General features: G+C 41.2%; 2 protein-coding genes across 9 annotated transcripts in view; both read right to left on the bottom strand.

The window, feature by feature from the left end:
* Nucleotides 1-15,032, bottom strand: part of DLAT (dihydrolipoamide S-acetyltransferase) — a 34,330-nt gene extending 19,298 nt beyond the window's left edge. The window contains 8 exon segments of the mRNA XM_061440285.1: nt 5,995-6,148; nt 7,408-7,595; nt 9,738-9,864; nt 12,573-12,726; nt 12,872-12,996; nt 13,842-13,871; nt 13,873-13,944; nt 14,426-15,032. Coding sequence (XP_061296269.1) covers nt 5,995-6,148; nt 7,408-7,595; nt 9,738-9,864; nt 12,573-12,726; nt 12,872-12,996; nt 13,842-13,871; nt 13,873-13,944; nt 14,426-14,704 — 1,129 coding nt within the window. The 5' untranslated portion in view covers nt 14,705-15,032.
* Nucleotides 15,033-17,005: 1,973 nt separating this feature from the next.
* Nucleotides 17,006-23,310, bottom strand: part of DIXDC1 (DIX domain containing 1) — a 79,106-nt gene continuing 72,801 nt past the window's right edge. For all 8 annotated transcript variants that reach the window (XM_061440279.1, XM_061440276.1, XM_061440277.1 and 5 more), the window contains 3 exons: nt 23,146-23,251; nt 21,923-22,031; nt 17,006-20,249 (listed from right to left, as the gene is read on the bottom strand). In XM_061440279.1, coding sequence (XP_061296263.1) covers nt 20,169-20,249; nt 21,923-22,031; nt 23,146-23,251 — 296 coding nt within the window. In that variant the 3' untranslated portion in view covers nt 17,006-20,168. The remainder of the gene's footprint in view (nt 20,250-21,922; nt 22,032-23,145; nt 23,252-23,310) is intronic.

Raw genomic sequence — 23,310 nt, 5'->3', positions numbered from 1 at the left:
GTCCATTGAGTCGGTGATGCCATCCAACCATCTCATCCTCTGTCGTCCCCTTCTCCTCCTGCCTTCAATCTTTACAATGAGTCGGCTCTTCGCAATAGGTGGCCAACGTATTGGAACTTCAGCTTCAGCATCAATCCTTCCAATGAATACTCACGACTGATTTCCTTTAGGATGTACTGGTTGGATCTCCTTGCAGTCCAAGGGACTCTCATGAATCTTCTCCAACACCACAGATCAAAAGCATCAATTCTTCAGTTTTCAGTTTTCTCTGTAGGGCAACTCGCACATCCATACGTGACTACTGGAAAAACCATAGCTTTGATTAGATGGACCTCTCTTGGCAAAGTAATGTCCCTGCTTTTTAATATGCTGTCTAGGTTGGTCACAACTTTTCTTCCAAGAAGCAAGTGTCTTTTAATTTCAGGGCTGCAGTCACCACCTGCAGTGATTTTGGAGCCCCAATAAAGTCTGTCACTGTTTCCACTGTTTCCCCATCTATTTGCCATGAAGAGATGGGACCAGATGCCATGATCTCACTTTTCTGAATGTTGAAATTTAGGCCAACTTTTCACTCTCCTCTTTCACTTTCATCAAGAGGCTCTTCAGTTCTTCTTCGCTTTCTGCCATAAGGGTGGTGTCATTTGCATATCTGAGGTTATTGATATTTCTCCCAGCAATGTTGATTGCAGCTTGTGCTTCATCCAGTCCAGCATTTCGCATGATGTACTCTGCATATAAATTAAATAAGCAGGGTGACAATATACAGCCTTGACATACTCCTTTCCCAATTTGGAACCAGTCGGTTATTCCATGTCTGGTTCTAAGTGTTGCTTCCTCATCTGCATATAGGTTTCTCAAGAGGCAGGTCAGGTGGTCTGGTATTCCCATCTCTTTCAGAATTTCCCACAGTTTGTTGTGATCCACAGTCAAAGAATTTGGCATAGTCAATAAAGCAGAAATAGACATTTTTCTGGAACTCTCCTGCTTTTTCATTGAGCCAACAGATGTTGGCAATTTGATCTCTGGTTCCTCTGCCTTTTCTAAAACCAGCTTGAACATCTGGAAGTTCATGGTTCACATACTGTTGAAGCCTGGCTTGGAGAATTTTGAGCATTACTTTACTAGCGTGTGAGATGAGTGCAATTGTGCGGTAGTTTGAGCATTCTTTGGCATTGCCTTTCTTAGGGATTGGAATGAAAATGACCTTTTCCAGTCCTGTGGCCACTGCCGAGTTTTCCAAATTTGCTGGCATACTGAGTACAGCACTTTGACAGAATCATCTTTTAGGATTTGAAATAGCTCAACTGGAATTCCATTACCTCCTCTAGCTTTGTAGTGATGCTTCCTGAGGCCCACTTGACTTCGCATTCCAGGATGTCTGGCTATAGGGGAGTGATCACACCATCGTGGTTATCTGGGTCATGAAGATCTTTTTCGTATGGTTCTGTATATTCTTGCTACCTCTTCTTAATATCTTCTGCTTCTTTTAGGTCCCTACCATTTCTGTCCTTTATCGAGCCCATCTTTGCATAAAAAGTTCCCTTGGTATCTCTAATTTTCTTGAAGAGATCTCGAGTCTTTCCCATTTCCTCTATTTCTCTCCACTGATCACTGAAGAAGGCTTTCCTGTCTCTCCTTGCTATTCTCTGGAACTCTACATCAGATGGGTATATCTTTCCTTTTCTTCTTTGCCTTTCAATTCTCTTCTTTTCATAGCTGTTGTAAGGCATCTTCAGACAACCATTTGCCTTTTGGCATTTCTTTTTCTTGGGATGGTCTTGATCACTGCCTCCTGTACAGTGTCACAAACCTCCATCCATAGTTCTTCAGGCACTCTATGAGATCTAATCCCTTGAATCTATTTGTCACTTCCACTGTATAGGCATAAGAGATTTGATTTAGGTCATACCTGAATGGTCTAGTGGTCTTCCCTACTTTCAGTTTAAGTCTGAATTTGGCAATAAGGAGTTCATGATCTGGGCTACAGTCAGCTCCTGGTCTTGTTTTTGCTGACTGTATAGAGCTTCTCCATTTTTGGCTGCAAAGAATATAATCAATCTGATTTCGGTATTGACCATCTGGTGGTATCCATTTGTAGAGTCTTCTCTTGTGTTGTTGGAAGAGGGTGTTTGCTATGACCAGTGCGTTCTCTTGGCAAAACTCTATTAGCCTTTGTCCTGCTTCGTTCTGTACTCCAAGGCCAAATTTGCCTATTACTCCAGGTATTTCTTGACTTCCTACTTTTGCATTCCAGTCCCCTTTAAAGAAAAGGACATCTTTTTGGGTGTTAGTTCTAGAAGGTCTTATAGGTCTTCATAGAACTGTTCAACTGCAGCTTCTTCAGCATTATTGGTTGGGGCCTAGACTTGGATACTGTGATATTGAATGGTTTGCCTTGGAAACGAACAGAGATCATTCTGCCATTTTTGAGGCTGCATCCAAGTACTGCATTTGGATTCTTCTGTTGACTATGATGGCTACTCCATCTCTTCTAAGGGATTCTTGCCCACAGTAGTAAATATAATGATCATCTGAGTTAAATTCATCCATTCCAGTCCATTTTAGTTCGCTGATTCCTAAAATGTCAATGTTCACTCTTGCCATCTCCTGTTTGACCACTTTCAATTTGCCTTGATTCATGGACCTAATATTCCAGGTTTCTATGCAATATTGCTTTTTACAGCATCAGACTTTACTTCCATCACCTGTCACATCCACAGCTGGGCATTGTTTTTGCTTTGGTTCTATCTCTTCGTTCTTTCTGGAGTTAGTTCTCTACTGATCTCCAGTAGTATATTGGGCACCTACCGACCCAGGGAGTTCATCTTTCAGGGTCCTATCTTTTTTGCCTTTTCATACTGTTCATGGGGTTCTCAAAGCAAGAATACTGAAGTAGTTTGCCACCAGAGAAACCCACAAAGAATTACCTGGTCAAAAATGTCAGTAGTGCCACAGCTGAGAAACTCTACACTAGGCCTGTTCTGCTGCTGCTGCTGCTAAGTCGCTTGAGTCGTGTCCGACTCTGTGCGAGCCCATAGACGGCAGCCCACCAGGCTCCCCGTCCCTGGGATCCTCCTGGTAAGAACACTGGAGTGGGTTGCCAAGTGAAAGTGAAGTCGCTCAGTCGTGGCTGACTCTCAGCGACCCCATGGACTGCAGCCCACCAGGCTCCTCCATCCATGGGATTCTCCAGGTGAGAGTACTGGAGTGGGGTGCCATTGCCTTCTCTGAGGGCTGTTCTACCACCACTCGTTTTCTAAAGGCCATTCTTGAGCTCATATCCTCCCGAACTGTACATCTCTATTTTTATGCCTTCCTTCACAGCAAAAGCTCTTGACTAAGTTGTCCACAATGCTATCTCCACTTCTTCATTCACTTTTCACCCTATCCAGACTGTCAGTGCACGTATCTTTTGAAGTCGCTATTGTTGAGTCCTCATATCCAATCCCTAAGTTCTGTTGATTCTGCCACAAACATATGTTAAGCTGTCCATTTCTTTCCATTTCTATTCTCATCACCTTTGTGTAAACCACCATCGACTCCAGCAACATTTTAACAGACACTTTTGCTTTCATTTAATCCATTTGCACAGAACAGCCAAAACAATCTTTTAAAAATATAAATGATTTTATGCCACTTCTTCATTTTAATTTTCAATGGCTTCCTGCCCTACTTGAAATAAAATTCAAACTATATCATAACCTGTAAAGTCTTTTATGTTCTTACCCCTGAGTTTCTTTCTGCCCTCATTTCCTACCACTCTGCTCACTATGCTCCATTAACACTGGCTTCCTTTCTTTGCCTCAAACACACCAAGCTCTCTCCCCTTCAGGCTGGTCTTTGCCCAGAATGCTTCTCTTGCAGTTCTTCACATGGTTGGCTCATAGCTGACTCCTCATCTTTCAGGTCAGATCAAATTTCACCTCGTCAAAAAGATCTTCCCCAACCATCCTGTCCAAAAGTGGTCATGCGTGCATGTGTGTGCTGTGCTGAGTTGCTCAGTCGTGTCTGACTCCTTGTGACCCCATGGACTGCTGGGATCCTCTGTCCATGAAATTGTGCAGGCAAGAATCCTGGAGTGGGCTGCCATTTCCTATTCCAGGGACCATCCTGACCCAAGGATTGAATCTGTGTCTCCTATACTGGCAGGCAAATTCTTTCCCACTGTGCCACCTGAGAAACCCATGACATAGAGGTACCCTGTTTGTTACTCCCTACCATAACACTGGTTTATTTATTTGTTAGCATTCGAATCATATTATTTAATAAGCTATTATTATCACCATAGCTAATTACCTATATTTGCTTTCTACGTACAGGCACTGTTATTAACACATTTAATCCCAACAAGCTATAAAGTATTATTTCTATATACAAATAAAGAAACTGAGACAGAAAAGGGAATACACCTAGTGTTCGACAGAGCTGGGTTTAAAATCTAAGCATTCCAGCTCTAAAGCCAATACTCTTAACTACTATGTTATAATCCCTGTCCATTTACTTCTTTATTGTCTGTCCCATGAACAAGTGTTGGCTGCACAAACAATACTCAATGAATATTTGTTTAAATAAATGAATCACTTAACTCTAACTGCGTAAGAATACTGAGATTTTTTTCCACATAAATATTACCTAAGGCAGTCAGTATCACTCAATATCCAACAAATGGTCCTCATTTACTTGTTTAAATTCTTCAGATATAATTATTAACCCAGTCCTTCCTCCCCTTAAAAATGTTTTCCAACTTAAATTGCTATCCCTAATCATACATACATAAAGAATGGCAATATATTAGTGAAATGACATTAAGATGGAAAAAAGGGTCTTTTTACAAGAATTCTCTGAGGTGAAACAGTGATAACTTCTGTCCCCGTATCTTTGGGAACTGGCTTGCTTTCAAACCATTAAAACAACAGTCTGCAGACAGTGATAACCAACAATGATTGCTCATAGCTGGAAAACTGCAGAAGTAGCCATTATTTTGAGTAATTAAAGATGGCAGAACATCAAAACAGAAGGAAGTATAGGGTAGTGGGAAGAATACAGATTCTAAAATGAAACAAATCTAGATTCGAATTGCAACTTTACTGCTTAACAGAACAAGAGATCTTTCAAGAGTCTATTTTCCTATCCAAAAAATATGAGATGATAATTCTTACTTCAAGTGTTATGCAAATTAAGTCTGGTAATTAAATGACTAGCCATCAAACCAAGCTCCACAAACAGTAATTTCTCCCACCCCTTTCCAAAGTATATTAATTACCTTACATTAAATTTTAGCTTAAAACATTTAAATGCCAGCCAATAATAATAACATGAACAAAATTACTATGTATGGAGTATTCCTATATTCTAGATACTGTTCTAAGCCCTTCACTTATTTTATTGGAAACTATTATCTCAGTTTTACAGATGGAAAAACAAATAAAGTAACTCATGAAAAGACGTATTACATAGAAAGTGATAAAGCCAGGATTAAACCCTAGATGGTCTGATTCAAGAGCCCACGCTCTTATCACTAAGCTACACATTGTCTTTGGGAAGGAAAAGATGAGTAAGACATTTTCCTTTGCCCTCAATAGGCGTTAGTTCAGTTTTATATGAATTTTATTATTTTAAGTCATTTCAAGTCATCCCAACTTCATGTTGTGTTTTGAGTATTGCTACATTCACTCAGCCTAGCACTAATACAGATTTCTTATCACATAATCAAGTACCGTAACCCAGCTTTGCTGAACACATCATACTTTCACCAACAATTAAGCAGTTCTCGTTAATAGAAAATGAAAAAAACTATCTAAATTATACAGGTAGACCTTAGACAGACCAAGCAAAGCACAGGAAGTTTTCCTGCTCTGTCAGTTCCTTCCCTCATCCTTCTCCCTACTTCCCCAGATAAGACAGCTCTCTATATTAATAGTTGTGGTTGTACTCTCTGGTCCTAAGGAGGAAACTCAATTTTAGTAAAACTCCATTCCATAGAAACAGACGTACCTTTTACTTGTGTAAGGTCAATCCCTTTCTCTGCTGCCAACTTCTTCGCAAGCGGGCTAACAAACACCCTTCCCTTTGGTCCAGCTGGAGCGGCTGGCCGGGGGGCTGAAGGTGGAGGGGCTACAGGTTGGGGAGCTGGAGGAACAGGGGCTGCCTTTTGAAAAAAGTTACAAATTGTTAATTCACCACTGAAAAGACTGGTCTGAAAGATTAACAGCTTATAGCTAAGTCAAACCTATTTTAATTATATAACTTTCGTCTTTTCTCCAAAGGTTAAATGCTCATTTTTCTTGCTTAACCAACATAATACAGCAACATGAATACAATAACATTATTTTAACAAAGACCGAACAAAGTCAAGTTCTCTAACTCCATGATTAATACAGAGAGGCACTGAATTTAATTCTGGTGACCAGTATACAACATCCTTATAGCCTTTCTTCACTTTAATCTCTTGTCTCTATTTTCTTGTCCCTTTTTTATTCTCATTCTCTTATATTACTTACATGGTTTTTACTTAACCTACTTCCAAAATAATAAATTATTCTGGAAGATTCCATGTTGAAAACACATTAAAAAATAAACCAATACTACTACTTGCCAGCTCCCCATAAATGTATGGAAGTCAGAAATCAAAGTTTTCTCTGACAGAACTGTGTACCTAGTCTAAAGTCACATGATTCTACACCTACAGAAGCCTTATAGCGTTACTGCTGCCTGGAATTCATATGAGTTCACGTGATAGGTATATAGTATATGGTGGTGGTTTAGTCACTAAGTTATGTCTGACCCTTGCAACCCCATGGACTGTAGCCTGCCAGGCTCCTCCGACCATGGGATTCTCCAGGCAAGAATACTGCAGTGGGTTGCCATTTCCTTCTCCAGGGGATCTTCCTGAGCCAGGAATCGAACCCAGGTTTCCTGCATTGCAGGCAGATTCTTTATTGACTGACCTACGAGGGAAGCCCTCGTATATAGTATATAGCAAAAAACTAAATTCTATGCAAAATAAGCCATTCATGTCAAGATTCCCATGTGTTACAAATATAAGCTTGACCTACTATAATATGTGAATACCAAGAGGACCGACAAAGACTACAAATTCTATAGAAAATGGGTGACGAAGCATTACCTTCCATATGTATATCTACACCTAAAGCATAAAAAGATCAAGTCACCTCAGTTTTGTTCTCAACAAGACTCAAGAAAGCAGGGAAAAGGAAAATTACAAGAATCAAACTATTGACCATTATGTGAACAGTGCAGTCCCATGCACCCTGTGGGTCTCCATAAATGTTAACTATCTCCTTCCTTAGTCACAGACTCTTAGCACTGGAAGGAACCTAGACTATCACCCCTTAATTTAGAGATGAATAAGGTAAGTGGTTCCCTCAATTCTAGAAGCATACGTACCGGAGATGGGATAGGTGGTGGTGCTGGTGGTTTTAAATCAGTTACTTCAGCTGGCCGATAGTCAGCAAATGCTGGTATATCTGCCTCTTTTTCCACAATGATACAGAGCGGGGTTCCTAGAGGGACATCTCGTGTGCCTTCAGGGATCAGGATTTTTGCCAGGTAACCTTCTTCCTGTACCTCAAAACCTTAAATAGAAAGAAAAAACCATTATGGAACTTAAAGGACTCTACTAGCCTACCAAATTCAAAGCACAGTTTGTTCTTTTTTTTCTTCAAAGCACAGTTTTTAAGTAAAAGGTTCTTCAAAGTAGCTATATAACCTTTTGCAAGCTATTTAACCTGTGTCTCAGCCTCTTTACCTACAAAATGGGAACAGTACCTACCTCACAGGGCTATTACAAAAGTTTTAAGTGAATCAATATTTTCCAAGCACTTGGAAATAGTACCTAATACAAAGTAAATACTACCTAATACAAAGTAAATACTAATAGATATTTGTCAAGTAAAACCCCAAGAGGTTAAACAGTGGTTAGCTCTGAATGTTTTCTTTGAAACATCTCCAAGGGCTGCTCTGTGCAGACCCACAAGACTTCCGAGATGGCATCAGTTGTACTGCTAAAGAACAGAACCACATGGTTGTTAAATTAAAAGAGCTACTACAGTTGATAGTGATGCATCTTTGGAACTTTTCTGAAGAGGTCATACTTGGTATTACACCAACTATTTCAATATGAAGAAACACAGCATTACTATGGAGATTCAATGGTGTTGACAACTTTACTCAGCTACTGCTTTTCTTTTGTTGGCTGTACCATGTGGCTTCTGGGGTCTTAGTTCCCCCACCAGGGACTGAACCCTGGCCCTTGGCAGGGAAACCGTGAAGTCCTAACCAATGGACCACCAGGGAATTCCCAGCTACTGCTTTTTTTTTTAACAAGGAACTCAAATACGACGGATTCCAAAAGTAAAACTGAAAGGAGCCACTGTAGAGGACATCTTTTGCCTTCCAGATCTTAGCTTTCTGTTGGGCTGTGCCTCTCCCTGATGAACACATCTTTGATGAATCCTTTTATTTCCCAGCTGAGAATTAATATCCAATACAAGACATATCAAAAGAAAAGGCTCCATGGCCACTACGGAGTATAGAGTTTGACCAAGGTTAATACGTCTCTAGTGACCAGTTTCTAGAATACCACTCTCTACAGCAACATTGGTAATCAAGTTAAAATGCAAAGTACACCTATTTTGCCAGGGCTTTTCTGTTTCTTTTTAATAATCTTTTTAACACACAGAATAGGGACTTCCCTGGTGGTCCAGTGGTTAACAATCTGTCTTCCCCAATGCAGGGAATGTGGGTTCGATCTCCAGTCAGGGAACTAAGATCCCACATGCCACAGAGCAACTAAGCCTGCCACTGCAACTGCTGAGCCCGTGAGCTCTAGAGTCCATACTCTGAAACAAGCCTGAGCACTGCAACTAGAGAGAGCCTGTGTGCTGCAACAAAGACCCGGGCAGCCAAAAAACAAACAAACAAAAAAGAACCCTTTCCTCTAATAAAATTTTATGGGGGAGAGCACAATATGCTAAAAGATAAAACAGTCAGAAGGGGGCAAGTACAGTCCTACTCTCTAAGTCTCCTTGACCCCAAGGTGCCATCACGGAATCATGGGGTGTGAAGAACAAAATCCAAAAAAGACCACTGCAGAGGATGCCCAGAAGCTCCTACTGCATTTTTGAGGACTGGACAGAAAAAAAAAAAAAATTATCTACAGGTATCCAGATATAGTATGGCAAATATTAATTGTCTATAGGGGTTTTTTTTCTGAGCATAAAAATAAATCAGATAGTCAATAAAAGGAAATGTGATATGATATCTGAACAAGTAGTATATACATTTCATCAGTCATTCTCATATACAAAAACAATCAAAACCCTACTTTCAAGTTTTCCCTCAAAGTCATCTGAATTTCTTCAGTATTTTCCTGCCTTTGATGTTATTTTCCCCTATTTCCTCTTTTCCCCCCCTTGACCAGTGTGAAGAATGTCAATTTGGATACAGCTTCTCAGTAACAAAAAGCTAATAATTAAACTCTGGCCTAAAAATTATCTCCAAGCTGATACAGCTTTGATTCAATGACAGTGCAGTTTGGAACCAACAGACCCAACTATGCAACACTTCTGTTTATGAAAATACTCTGTTCCAGGAAATTAATCCCAAGAATTAAAATTTTTCATGTTATCACTCACTCATTATAGGATAGGATGGCAATCCTCTTCCCTTACTGGAAAACTCAGTGTCTCAACCATTAAGAGCTGAAGAAATCTCACCTATAGTGGCCTTGTCAGTCTCTATCTCTGCCAATAAATCTCCTTCATTTAGCTTCTCACCCACTTTTTTTTCCCATCTCTGAACTGTGCCCATGGTCATGGTGGGAGACAGGGCAGGAAGAAGCACCTGTAGAAACAAACACATATTTTATTATTACTCAACACTAGGATGCTTTTGACACAATGGCACTCAGGCAAGCAAATAGCTTTATGGAATGACAGTGACTATGACAATTCAAATTCCCATCTGCCTGATGCTCCCACAGCAGCAAAAGCCTCATGCTTCAGCAGTGTCCCTACAGGTAAATCCTTCAAATCTCAAGCTTTTATAGTGCCAGTGATACTCTGACCCACCCTCCAAAGTTAAAAACCATGGGCAGAGGGGAAAGATTTCTTTCTAGACAGCTAAAATTAATTCCCCAACAATATCTAAACATAGCACGTCTTCTCATCTTTCTCAACACTTAGATTAAGCTAGAGGTTTTTCATCTTCATAGAATGACCTCAGACTTTTCCACTAAAATTTTACTGTGTGCTTTACTGAAATCTACCTTTTCATTCAGAGGAGACTGAATTTCTCCCAAACTCCCTGGATAATACTTTATTAAATTTTTAATTATTTATTTTTGGCTGCTCTGGGTCTTCATTGCTGTACACAGGCTTTCTCTAGGTGCAGTGAGCAGGTGCGACTCTCCAGCCACAGTGCACAGGCTTCCCCCTGGAGTGGTTTCTCTTGTTGCAGAGCTTGGGCTCAAGGTGCGCGGGCTCAGCAGTTGTGGCACGTGCATTTAGTTGCTCTTCAGCATGTGAGAATCTTCCCAGACCAAGCATTGAACCTGTGACCCCTGCAGGCAGATTCTTAACCACCAGACCACTAGCGAAGTCCCTCCCAGGTACTTTTTCAAGATAAAAAACATATTAAGAATTGTTCAGGACTTCCTTGGTGGCCCAGTGGTTTACACTCTGTGCTCCCAATGCAACAGGGCACAGGTTAATCCCTGTATGGCGAACTAAGATCCTGAATGCCATATGGCATGGCTGAAAAAAACCCCCAAAACTACAACAAAAACCTAATCTTACAATAGTCACTTCCACCAGAGTAAAATCTAAAACAACAGATTGGCTGATCTAAATTAAAAGACTGCTTCCCTATTTACATGGCTTGTATGTTCACTGAATTTGGATGCTCACTCAGTTATGGGTTTTGTTTGCTATCTTCTTAAGTCTTTTGCATCTAATTAACATACGGATTATGCTGAGAGAAAAGTCATTTTAGTGGATGATGTCTCAGGAAGCTGTGGGGAAAAAAGTAAAACAAAACTTAGAGCTCTTGACCTTCTCTGGTGGTCCAATGGTCAGGAATCCGCCTGCCAATTCAGAGGACACAGCTTCGATCCCTGGCCTGAGAAGATCCCACATGCCTTGGGGCAACGAATCCCATGCGCCACAATCACTGAGCCCATGCCCTAGAGCCCTTGAGCTGCAAGTACTGTAGCTCCTGTACCTACAGCTCACACTCTGCACCAAGAGAAGTCATCACCATGAGTAGCCCAAGCACCACAAGAGAGCTGCCCCTGCTTACCACCATTAGAGAAAGCCTTCTCTTGGCAATGAAGACCCAGCACAGACAAAAAAAATGTTTGTAACTTTTTTTTAAATTAAAAATTTTTTTAAAATTGCTGAACAGGATGGAATAAATGTGTGAACTGACCACCAGGCAAAATTTCATCATGAGTGAATGTTAATAAAAGACCAGGGTATAGAACACGATGCCTGAAGAAGAAAATTATTCCTATACAAAAATTTCTACAAATAAACTAAGAGAAGGAGAAGTTCTAATCTTAATCCTTTAGGAAAAAAACACAGCTGGCTTTTATCCATTTTCAATATCCAAAACACACAAATATACATGGGATAATCCTAATATCTAATAAACTAATCAGCTTCTCAGAAACTGATTTAGTTAACAGAATCAACAGTGACTATATTTACCACCTTCAGCTTTGCTGTAATGCTATTATATATGTCTGTGCTGAATCGCTCAGTCATGTCTGACTCTTTGAGACCCCAAGGACTGTAGGTAGCCCTCCATACTCCTCTGTCCATGGGGATTCTCCAGGCAAGAATACTGGAGTAGACTGTCATGCCCTCCTCCAGATTATATATGTCTATTTGACACTTATTCTTTATTGTTGGTCTTTTCTAAATACTACCGGATTATTTCACTTACTCTGAGAAAACACTACGTGTCAAGGAAAAACACTAATTGGGGGCTTTTATTCAATAGACAGCACTTGGGGCCTACTAAAAAAACTCTATTTAGACAGAGAGTAGATATAAGTGGGTTTCCCAGGTCGTGCTAGTGGTAAAGAACCTGCCTGCCAAGGCAGGAGACATAAGAGACACAGGTTCGATCCCTGGGTTGGGAAGATCCCCTGAAGGAGGACATGGCAAACCACTCCAGTACTCCTGCCTGGAGAATCCCATGGACAGAGGAATCTCTGACACGACTGAAGCGACTTAGCACAGCAAAGTACAGATGTAAGCATAAACAATCCTCAAAATCCAACATGATATTCTTGAATGAAAAGTACCAAACATTATCCTACCTGCTACACGGAGGCTGAGAAAGGTTAAAAGAACTATCCAAGTATACACATCTGGAAATAACCACTAGAATAAATGTTGTCAGTTTTCATGTTTAAATCTCTATTTACTTTCAAATGACAAAAACCAGCCAGGTTTAATGCCAGTTTCCAGGACGCAACTCATCTACGAAAAATAATGAGTAAATAATAAATTTTCTAGAGCAGACACCCAGAGGCTGAGCCTCACCTGCATGTGAGTAGGATATGAGCTACCAGGAGCCTGAGCAGAAGGTGTAGGTGATGGAGCGGGGGCGGCAGGGGTTGGTGCCGGGGCTGCTGGTGGGGCAGGTGCTGCTGAAGAATCCAGTGTGTAATTTTTAAAGGCTTCAACATCTTCAGGCCTAAGGAAGAGAAAGAATGTGTAAGTATAAGGGGGTTATAAAGCGGATGTATCAGCCTTAGAAGCCTTTAACTAACTCCTCAGTTCTGGGTTAAAATACTCCACTTAAGCACCTGACTTTCACAGATTCCCCCGGTACTACTCACTTGTCAACTGTGATACAGATGATTGCTCCAACTGGAACATCTCTGGTACCTTCAGCAACAAGGATCTTTGCCATGTAACACTCCTCCACACTCTCAAATCCAACAGTAGCTTTATCGGTTTCAACCTTTTAACACAAAAGTAGGAGCTTAGGCTTCTGCTGCCGGTATGAAGTTTATTAACTTGTGTCTAAAATCATACAGTTCAAAGTGAAGTAAGTCAGAAAAAGAAAGAAAAATACGTGGAATCTAAAATGGCACAAGTGAACTTATCTACGAAATAGAAATGAACTCACGGAGAATAGACTTGTGATTGGGGGTGGGGCAGGGAAAAAACAGTAGGATTTGGGGGTTTGCAGATGCAAACTATTACATACTGAATGGACAGCAACATGGTCCTACTATATAGCACAAGGAACTACATTCTGTATCTTTGATAAACCATAATGGACAAGAGTATTTAACACAACGTCGTAAATCAATCTTACAGCAAAAAAAAAAAAAAAATCGTACAGTTCAACAGTGAAAATAAAGCCTCTATCACAGGTTTGAAAGAATTACTATTAAAAACACCCAGGCTAAAAATCAGTTTGGTTAGCTGCTGCTAACTTGGCTAACCAGTCTCTCATATCAGACTGTAAAAAACATCTAAGTTTCTTAATGCATGCGTGCTAAGTCGCTTCAGTCCTGTCCAACTCTGTGCAACCCCATAGATGGCAGCCCACCAGGCTCCTCCATCCCTGGGATTCTCCAGGCAAGAATACTGCAGTGGGTTGCCATTTCCTTCTCCAATGGATGCATGCATGCATGCTAAGTCGCTTCAGTCGTGTCTGACTCTTTGTGACCCCATGGACAGCAGCCCACCAGGCTCCTCTGTCCACGGAATTCTCCAGGAAAAAGGGACAATTACCCACTCGGAAAGTTAATGCTCCATTTAGCTAAGATAGGCTCTTCTAACTCATTTCCAACTTACCTCTGCAATTAGTTCACCCTCATTGATTTTTTTCTCCTTCCTTCTTTTCCCAGCGGGCTATGGTGCCTGCCTGCATTGTAGGGGACAGTGAAGGCAATGGAACCTAGAGGAGAAAAGGGAGAAATACTCAATTTCAAGAGCTACCTAACTCTCAATCTGGTGTACCACTTCGTTCAATTCAGACTAATTTAACGCTGAGTCTGAGTCCCTTCACACATTGGGCAATGGGCTTATAAAAGGATTTCCTAACACCAGAAGCTCTCAACCAGAAGGACAGGCCTTCCGCTCCACTGTTTCTAACAGCATGTACTCAGCAGACATCCCACAGACCGCCCCAGGCTTGGCGCTCTTTGAACGGAACCGGTCAGGAGAAGGAAGCCTGCAGCTCCTTCTTCAATGGAACAGGTCAGGAGAAGGAAGCTCAAGAGCTAGAGCAAAGCTGGGTAATGGAGAAGGGGCAGTGACAGAGTATACCTGGAGAGGGGCGGAGACGGAGGATCATCAAGGCCTCTAAGGAAGGATCCCAAGCCAAGTCTGCCGTGAAGGACAACGGGGTCCCGAGAAGGACAGGTTCTGGGGCTTACCTTCTGATGCGGGGGTAGGCTATACCAGCGGCGGCTAGGCGATCCCCAGAGCTGCAGCAAGACGCGATTCCGCGGTGTGGCCCGAGAGACTGGGCTCCAGCCGCAGAGTGCCCGGACCCTGCCATACCCTGGGGTCTTGCTGCTGCAGCGAGCCAGAGCCGAGCCAGCCTGCGGGGTCACGCACGGAGCTCCCGGCTCCTCCCGAAAGGCCGTCCACCGAGCCCCGAATCCCGCCCGGGGGGCTGCATTCTGAGCCCGTCGCGCACAGACGCGCCACATAGTGCCACGGCCCCCACACCCCAAAACCAACGCCGTCTCCGGAGTGACCTCTCCAAGAGCAGCGCGGCATTGCCGTCAGCCGCGCCGCGCGGCCGCAAGTTGTCGTAAAACGGGGTGCGAAGCCTTGCCCCACCCGCTCCGCGGACCAGAGAAGCGGTGAACGTTCGGTCTTTCTCCAGGAAATGAGAGGCTGAAAGTGACCCAGAGCTGGTCGGGGCGGCTACTATAGAACGACGAGGGACAGGGGCGTTCCAGCAGGCCGAATCTGGGAGGATTAGGCGTGGGGAGGAGTGGAAAGTGGTGGGCTCGGTGGCGAAGGTGTCTCTGGGGCAGGGGGACAGGACCTGAGCGCCGTGACGGCGCGGTCGAAAGGGAGGGGCCTAAAAAGGCGGCGAGAGCGGGACCGCCGGAGGTGAAGCGGTCAGAGGTGGGCTGGGGGGCCTGGCCCCGTCCTGAGGAAGGATGGGAGGGGGCTCCCGGCCCAGCCGGGCACCGGGAGCCTGCGGCCGTGGGGCAGATCTAGGCGCTCCGGCGGAGGGCCGCCCGAAGGGGCATCTGTGCTCGCCGGGCGCGCCCCCAGCCTCAGCATACCCTGTGGCCCCCAGGTTTGGGGCCTCGCTCCGCGCAGGCTGTACTGGGTGACAAAGATTGAAGTTCAGGTTTGTAGCCCAACAGGAAACGGGATGAATAGGTTTTCCAGCCAAATGGTGTGAAGGGCAGCTGAATGGAAGCTGTATCCCCACATTCAAGAGTGCTGTAGCGGGATTAAGCATCTTCTCTGAAGAAAAAAAGTTTACAAAACGGATTTCCGATTTTAATTTGCCGTAGAATCCTTTCCAGTTACATCTGTTACACTTCTACTGCCGGTTTATCATCCTGTAATTGGAAAATAATCTCATTTCTGAGCTGAGGGTGGCATTAGACTAGAAGGAAACGCGTGCTGTATTTATATCTGTTTAAGTCCCCAGTATACAGATGGTCAGAGAACATCAAGAACATAAGAAAACCAACATTTGAAAACATGTTAAACTTTGCAGGTAATTAAACGTTTGGAAAAATAAGGTAGCCAGAAGGCACTATTTCATACCTACTTAAATTGGAAACTTTAAGTTAAAAAAAATTTTTTTACTATCTTTATAACAGAAAAAGAATTGGAAAAATCTAATTATCCAAAAATGAGGAAAGATTAAACAAGTACAGCTGTCTAACAGAATGATATGCAGGGAGTACAACTGAGAAACAGAATTCCCAGATTAAATGGAAAGGCATACTTGAAATAATATTAAAAGTAGAGCAATTATATTGTTAACAATTATGTAAAACTATTTATGAATAGCAATTAGAAGAAATAATGGAAGAATTGTGATTAGTGAAAGGGTTTATACTGTATAAATTAAATGTTAACAATTTTGAATTGGCTAAGATACCTTACAGTATTTCCACTCCGTTTGAATTTAATAACTGCATCTAAATTACTTTAAGTTAGCCTTTGTACTAGATGATCTTCAGTTTGTTGTTCAGTTACTTAGGTAGCCTTACTTAAGCGTTGTTTTTTTCATTTTTCTGTGCATAGCAAGTTCACATTTTGAATATACTTTTGATAGATGTAGCTAAATCATGGGAGGGCACAGGTGAAACAGTCCAGGAGTGGTTAGTTTACCTCAGAGGTAAGCTGGGAATAATTAGGTTTGTCAAATAAGCCCTCTGAGACTTGTAGAATATTACTGATATCGAATGGGTGAAATGTAAAGAGGAATTAGTTGGTAGTGAAAGTTCTTTACATATTTAACATAACGATGGAGTAACCCAATTAAAATGGCTTGTGATTAATAGTTGAAAATAATGTAATTGGAAAGCAAATGAAAGCACCCAGGGCTAAAACTTTAGATATATAAAACCTTTAAAGTAATAAATAAAGGCTAAGTGTTAGGAAAGCAGCTTTCAAAATAATTTGGAAGTTCTGGTTCTTTTATAGATTTCTGAAAGCCTCAGTGTTTTTTGCTTTTGCGTTGGAGATTGTTTAGAGTCTTGGGTTCTTACTTGTTTTCATATTTACATAAAATGTCAAAAGAAGTGCTAAATAAATGAATCTTCTTTGATTGTATAACCTATTTTGCACTTAGACTAGAAATACCAGTAGTGATATCTGCAGCAATAAAGTAATCCTATCTCCACTCCCCAAGTAATGAGTAAACATGCTACCAGGGAGATCACTTGAGGAAATTTGCTTTCACTAAATGTGAATGGCTTTCTTGATTAATTTCAGTTGGTAATAAACACAAGTGAAAATTATGAATGGTATTTAGTTTGCAAACTCCATTTTATTCATAGTTTGTTTCTGAGTTTTTTCTTTTAAAACTAGTTCACAAATCTGGTACATACAGGCAGTTAAAACTGGTTATCACTTTGATAATCAGAAGCCTCTGGTATAACACAATCTTTATGAAAAGGTAAAACAATACATGATAGTAATCTCTTCGAAAGCAATGGTTGCAAACATCCATGTTTCTAAGAAAATATAACTTTACATATATATTTTAAGCAAGCTATACCCTCTTACATAAATCCAGACAATAGAAGAAGTGTGCAATCATAATGCTTATTTTATGGGGAAAATGAAAATTATAATTATGACCTAAATGTTTTAAGTAAGTAAGAGTCCTGGTCGATTGAATATAGGGCATAAAGATATCTTCCTTAATGTACAACCATCCTGGTCAAAAAGAGCTGAGAAGTTGGTCAGTTGGTAGGATTGCCATTTCAGTACCAAGTAAATTTAACCTAAATTCTTTAGGTAGAAATTGTAAAATTTTCCAATTCTAGCTACTTTAGTTAACTGAGTGAGAATAGGCTTCAGTTTTTAAATGAAGACTGTTTAAGGAATTGAACTTTTTATTAACTTAGTTTTTATGACAGGGTCATTTTTTAAATTGGGTTTAGAGATTATTTCATGAGCGCTAAACATTTCTAGTTCTTTAGTCAGTAGCAGGATGGACTGTCCCACACAAATGCCAGCAGGGGGCAATACTCTTAAGTCAAAAGATCTACATATCAGATAGGAGACAGTTCAAACCAGAATGAATCAATGCACACTCCTCCTGGAATAGGCTCCTGTTTAGAAACTGGAATGAGGATTACCAACACATTTTACAAAAACATACTGGCGTGCCATCCTGTAATGGGGGTGCTTCATTATTACCCATGGCCTCTGAGGTTAATGAGCTATGAAATCAACTTAGGCTTTCTATGGAGGCACCAAGGCCACGGAGCTTCTTTTCCAAAGGACACAGAGATTAAAGACAAAGAAGGTAAAGGACTCTGAAAATTTTCTCTGATTTAATTTCCTCTGAAAATTTAAATTTACATAATGGGAAGAATGTTTGCTGAAAGAATACTGACAAGTAAAACTGATTTAACAGTCAAGATAAATTGTACTGAAAATACAATAACAAATTTTAGTCTGATAACCCTCATGCTGTCTTACAGCAAAACACAAATTCATGCAGCAGAGAAACTGGTGACGAGAGGACTTTTTCTCCAGACTTCCTGGGGGGCAGAAAAGGAAAAAAAAAAGGCAAATATACTGTTTTCTTCTGTCTGCTTTTGTAATGAATTATTCTTCCTTTTAACTGACTTTCCCAAATTGTCCCAGTCATTTCTGATGAGAAATCATTCTTCAGTAGGAGGAAACCAGGTAAACCAGGTGTCTTTTGAGTTCCTTCTGTCAGCTAAAGGAGCCATCAAAGAGGTTCTGTAAAACTAACTCCACAACTGAAATGGCTGGTAGAACTGGAACAGGAGTTGTCATCAGTATACCTGTAATAAAATAAAGCTTGTTCTGAAACCACAAGGGCTGGTAAGAAGAAAGGAGCCTGTATAAAAGCTACCGGGTTCCCTAGAAAATGGATACAGTATACAGAATGTGAGAATATATAGAACTCACACTCAAGTTATAAAAATAGACATGGTTCTTGGACGAAAAGCAAACGAGTACAAAAGAATTCTCCAAACGAACTATTTTTAAAAGACGCATCTATATAAAACAAAATGTCATGTCAGAGCTCCAACAAGTAGTCTGTTGAAATGGCTGAAAAGGGGAGATGAACTTGAGACAGACAGGTCAAGAACCCAGATCTGTCTGACTCTTCTGCTTGGCAGTGTACATTGGTGATCACAGGCAGACTGCTTTGGAGACTGATATATAGATATACATATATATTTATAGTATATATTTATACTGACTATATATATATATATATATATATCTGGTTGAATGAATGAGAAAACTCAAGATACTAAGTAATCTCTGAAAGTTTATCTCTTAGCTTCTACACTTGACAGTGTTGCACATGAGAAAGGATTCTAGGGTTTTTTCACCCAGAATCAACCCTGCCATTCACAACTCTTGCCCCCATGGTTTCTATTGTGCCCTAAAGGATCAGCCTAGACTAAATATATAATAGAAAATAACTCTGGCCTTGACATCAAAGAGGGGCAGACCAGTAACTCATGCTCAGTACTTATAATCACAAACACTGAAAGTAATGATTTGTTTCCTTTTGACTGCAAAGGAGATGCCATGGGCTAAAGACAAGTCATGAGAGAAAGAAAGTCAAGAAGATAAGGGTAGCAGCACCTTTCCATACCCGCCTGGATTTGAAAGGAGATTTTCACTCCTTATTCCTTTCAAACACAAAGTTCATCAGTTAGAAGAGGGGGGGAAATGGCTCTAAAGTTAGAGAGTCCACAGAGAAAAACAAGCAGTACATGAAATACGCCTTCTGTGGGCTAAAGGACAATTTGCAGAATCAGTTAAGACGCAAGAGGCAGCCCAAGGTCTTAATTATGGTTTTAGCATAGTACAGCACAATATGGACAGCCCTTTTTCAATCCAATTAGCAATTCAGCACCATCCACGTCCAGTCCAAAAAAATTCCTGAAGAGTGGGCTTTCATCTTTGGTACCACCTTTTGAGTTATTCTTGGTTTGCAATAGCTGCAAAGAAGCAAAAAAGCTGGTACCTCCACCTTGTCTGTGAGTACAAATGCTGGGACCCTGATTGCTGCAACCACTGAGGCCAATTAAAATGAAAATAATACTGTAACACATAGGAGTGATGCATCCAGTTCCCGGGTTCCAGATAATAGCAGCCATGCCCACATAGGAGCGGGATCATCCATCCCCGTTGGTTAAGGCCTTCGGTTTGTTGTCCGCAGAGTAGAGTAAAACAGTGTGTTCCCACGGACAAGGAACTCCAGAAGAACCTGTGGTCTACTTTTGGACAGAGATTTTAGGTACCACACATGCCAGGCACACAAACAGGACTGGCCTATGGCTGTCACACTTGGAGAAGCTTCTGTTTTGGCAGCACAAACTTCCTGTGTATTCTGGTTTTAGTCCTCTTTCCTGAGTGAAGCAGCCAGGGTGTGCCAACTTCTGCAAGTCCCCAATCTAATACTCAGCATTAATTTTCTCCATGGTCTTCTTCTACCCAGGCTACAATTTTCCCTTCCCATCCAGGAATGGCATCATCATCGTGGAAAACCTAGAAAAAGAAAAAAGCCACCATGAAAAAATATTAGAAGATAGGGAGGCCTGCTATACATCTGTGGTTGATTAAAAAAAGATCCCAAACATAAAGGATAAGAAAGTGTATAGGAAAGTCTTGAGTTAGAGCCTGTATCCCTTTAGTTTTGTCCGTAAAGTTACAACTGGTAAAAAAATATGTGTGTGTGTGTAGTGACCCTTGAACAACACAGAGACAACACCCACCCCCTTCCCTGCCCCAGCCCTGTGCAGTCAAAAATCCACATATAACTTCACAGTCAGCCCTCCATATCCACAGTTCTGCATCCTCAGATTCAACCAACTGCTGATCATATAATACTGTAGTACGTATTCATTGAAAAGCATCTGCATATAAGTGGATCCATGCAGTTCAAACACATACTATTCAAGAGCCAACTGTATGGTGTATATATGTATGATTTATATATCCTTAGTTCCACATCTACGAAATGGTAAAAGCACCCCTCTAGTACTGCTTTGCTCAGAGAGATTTATAAGATTTAATAAATTACTAACCATAGAGCACTTTAGGCTTCTCAGGAGAAAGCAGTACTATAAGCATTTAAAAGAGAAGGGGGAGAATAATAAAAAAATAAAAGAGAAGGGGGGAAATTTTGGTCCCAGGCATTGTAAAGAAAGGGTCAGAAAAAAGGCTAATCTTAACATGTGTGTGTGCAGTCCTTTTCATTCATTTATTCATTTCCTAAGTCGGTAATAGAACAAAGTTATTAAAACAGTCCAGTGAAGAAATTTGGTTGTTTTGTGTGTGTGTGTGTGTGTGTGTGTGTGTGTGTGTGTGTGTGGCTGTGCCATGTGGCATGCAGGATCTTAGTTCCCCAACCAGGGATTGAACCTGTGCCCTTGAAGTAGAAGCAGGGAGTCTTAACAACTGGACTGCCAGGGAAGTCCAGGAAATCTTTACAAAATAAAAGATTGGCTTTTCCGATCTTTTTCATTCTGTAACCACTAATGAGACCACAGAACTCTTAAAAAAAAAATGTTTCTGGCAGATGTACTATAAAGTGTAGGCTAAGAAAATAGTCAAGGACTGAGAATAAGCATAGATGACTTTGCAGTTTCCTCATTTTCATTTTCTGAGAAACTAACACCACAATATACCAATTCATATATTCATGCCAGTTTGTTTATTTTGCTCTACACAGGAAGCAGAAAGTTTTCTAAGGTTTGGCTATAGAAAGAAAAAAGACCCCAAAGCCAAGCTTTTCTTCAATGTGGGTTCTTTATTTTCCCTAACAAAACTTTTTCCTTTTTTTTAAATTTTCTGGCCACACCCCGGGGCATGTGGGATCTTAGTTTCCCAACCAGGACTCAAACCTGCACTCTCTGCATTGGAATCACGGAGTCTTAACCACTCGGCTGCCAGGGAAGTCCCCAAAACTTTTTCCTTTTTAAAATAAAAATTCTAAGTTTCATCAGAGTGATTAAGTCCATGAACTAATGAAGCTATCAACTTCTTGGGCCATTCCCTGAAACTTCTCGGTCTAAAGTAGTCAACTGGCTTGAGGCACTGGGAAACTCCACTCCCTGGTTAGGGAATTCTGGTATTTCTGGGTACTAGATCTTAAGTAGGAATCTGTAGAGTTCAAGAACAACCAGCAATACCACTCAGACTCCCCGTGGGTTCTGTACCTCTTCCTTGACAGTGCCAAACTCAGGATCCAGTGCTTTGAAGTGATACCGATGATTTCCTTCCCGGTCAATAGCCGCTTTAAAATCCTTCAGTGTTACCTCCCCCAGCCTGCAACAAGAGGAGAGAACACTAAAATAGACTGTTTATCAGTGGGCTGAAAAGATAAGATGCTAGTTTTAAACCCAGGCCCCTGTCAAAGTCTCTGCTGGGAGAAACAGCATGGCCTTATTAGGTCACTGGCCTTGGTAACTCAAATGATTCTATTAGCAGAAGTTAGGGAGTTAGTCACGGTTAGGGAATGTAAAGTGTGTTAGTCGCTCAGTTGTGTCCGACTCTGCAGAATTCTGCAGGCAAGAATACTGGAATGGGTAGCCATTCCCTTCTTCAGGGGATCTTCCCGACCCAGGGATAAAAGCTGGGTCTCCTGCAATGCAGGTGAATTCTTTACCATCTGAGCCACCAGGGAAGCCCCATTAGGGAATGTAAATAGCATTACAAATGGGACAATCTGAGGATTTAAAATAGATTTACTGCTTTGACAGAAGCCAAATCACTTTTTTTTTTTTTCTGTTTCACTCTGGAAATAAGACACAAAGTGTCTGCAATCTAATTTGTTAAACTATCAATATGTGTAAGTTCTCTTGATTTCCTTCTTTGCAGCAATTCCATTTCTCCAGGCTGGGAGAATTCAAACTATACCACTTTACTTCAGAAAGCTCCCCTCTAACCCAGACCCTTTAGGAACGGTAAATCTTAACACCTCTCCTCAGCAGTTGGTTCCAAAGATTAAAAATCTTTATTACAAAGCCATCTACCTTAGAAAGGAGTATATTAACTGAAAAGTTTGAAGGTTTTTAACATGAATTCTCTTTAGATTAGTTGTAGTCATCCAATAGCAACAAAGGTCAATAAGCAATAAATAGCCCTGGAATGCTAGGCTGTAATCCATAGCTCTCAGCAGAAGCTATCTTGAGCACTTTAAAAACTGTTATTCCTGACTTGGAGCATCTTTGTATATCAGGACTGGAAGCATTATTGTGTCTATAGCAGATCCTGACATGTCCCTTGTAATGCTGAAGGTTAGTGGTGAAGCTGGAACTCGAATCTCTATTTCCTGTGCCCTTCTCACTACTCTGCTACACTTTGCAGCTGGTTAGGTGGGCAATAACTAATGATTCTGCCTTCCTGTCCTTTTTAAAGAAATAATGATTCAGAATCTCACCTCTTTGGTATATTAACCATGAAGGGTGTAAGTGACCGGTCAGTAAAATAGAGCACTTTCGTGCAGGCGCTGCTGACAGTTGGAGAACTCTGTGAGTGAGGCAACTCTGCAATCAGAGAGACACCTTGTGGTCAGAACATTCAGTTTGCTTCCAGTAACCCATAT

Source organism: Bos javanicus, chromosome 15 (assembly GCF_032452875.1).
Source record: "Bos javanicus breed banteng chromosome 15, ARS-OSU_banteng_1.0, whole genome shotgun sequence".
Lineage (NCBI taxonomy): Eukaryota > Metazoa > Chordata > Mammalia > Artiodactyla > Bovidae > Bos > Bos javanicus.
Note: the sequence above shows the minus strand (reverse complement) of the source record. Positions and strands in the feature narration are given on the sequence as shown.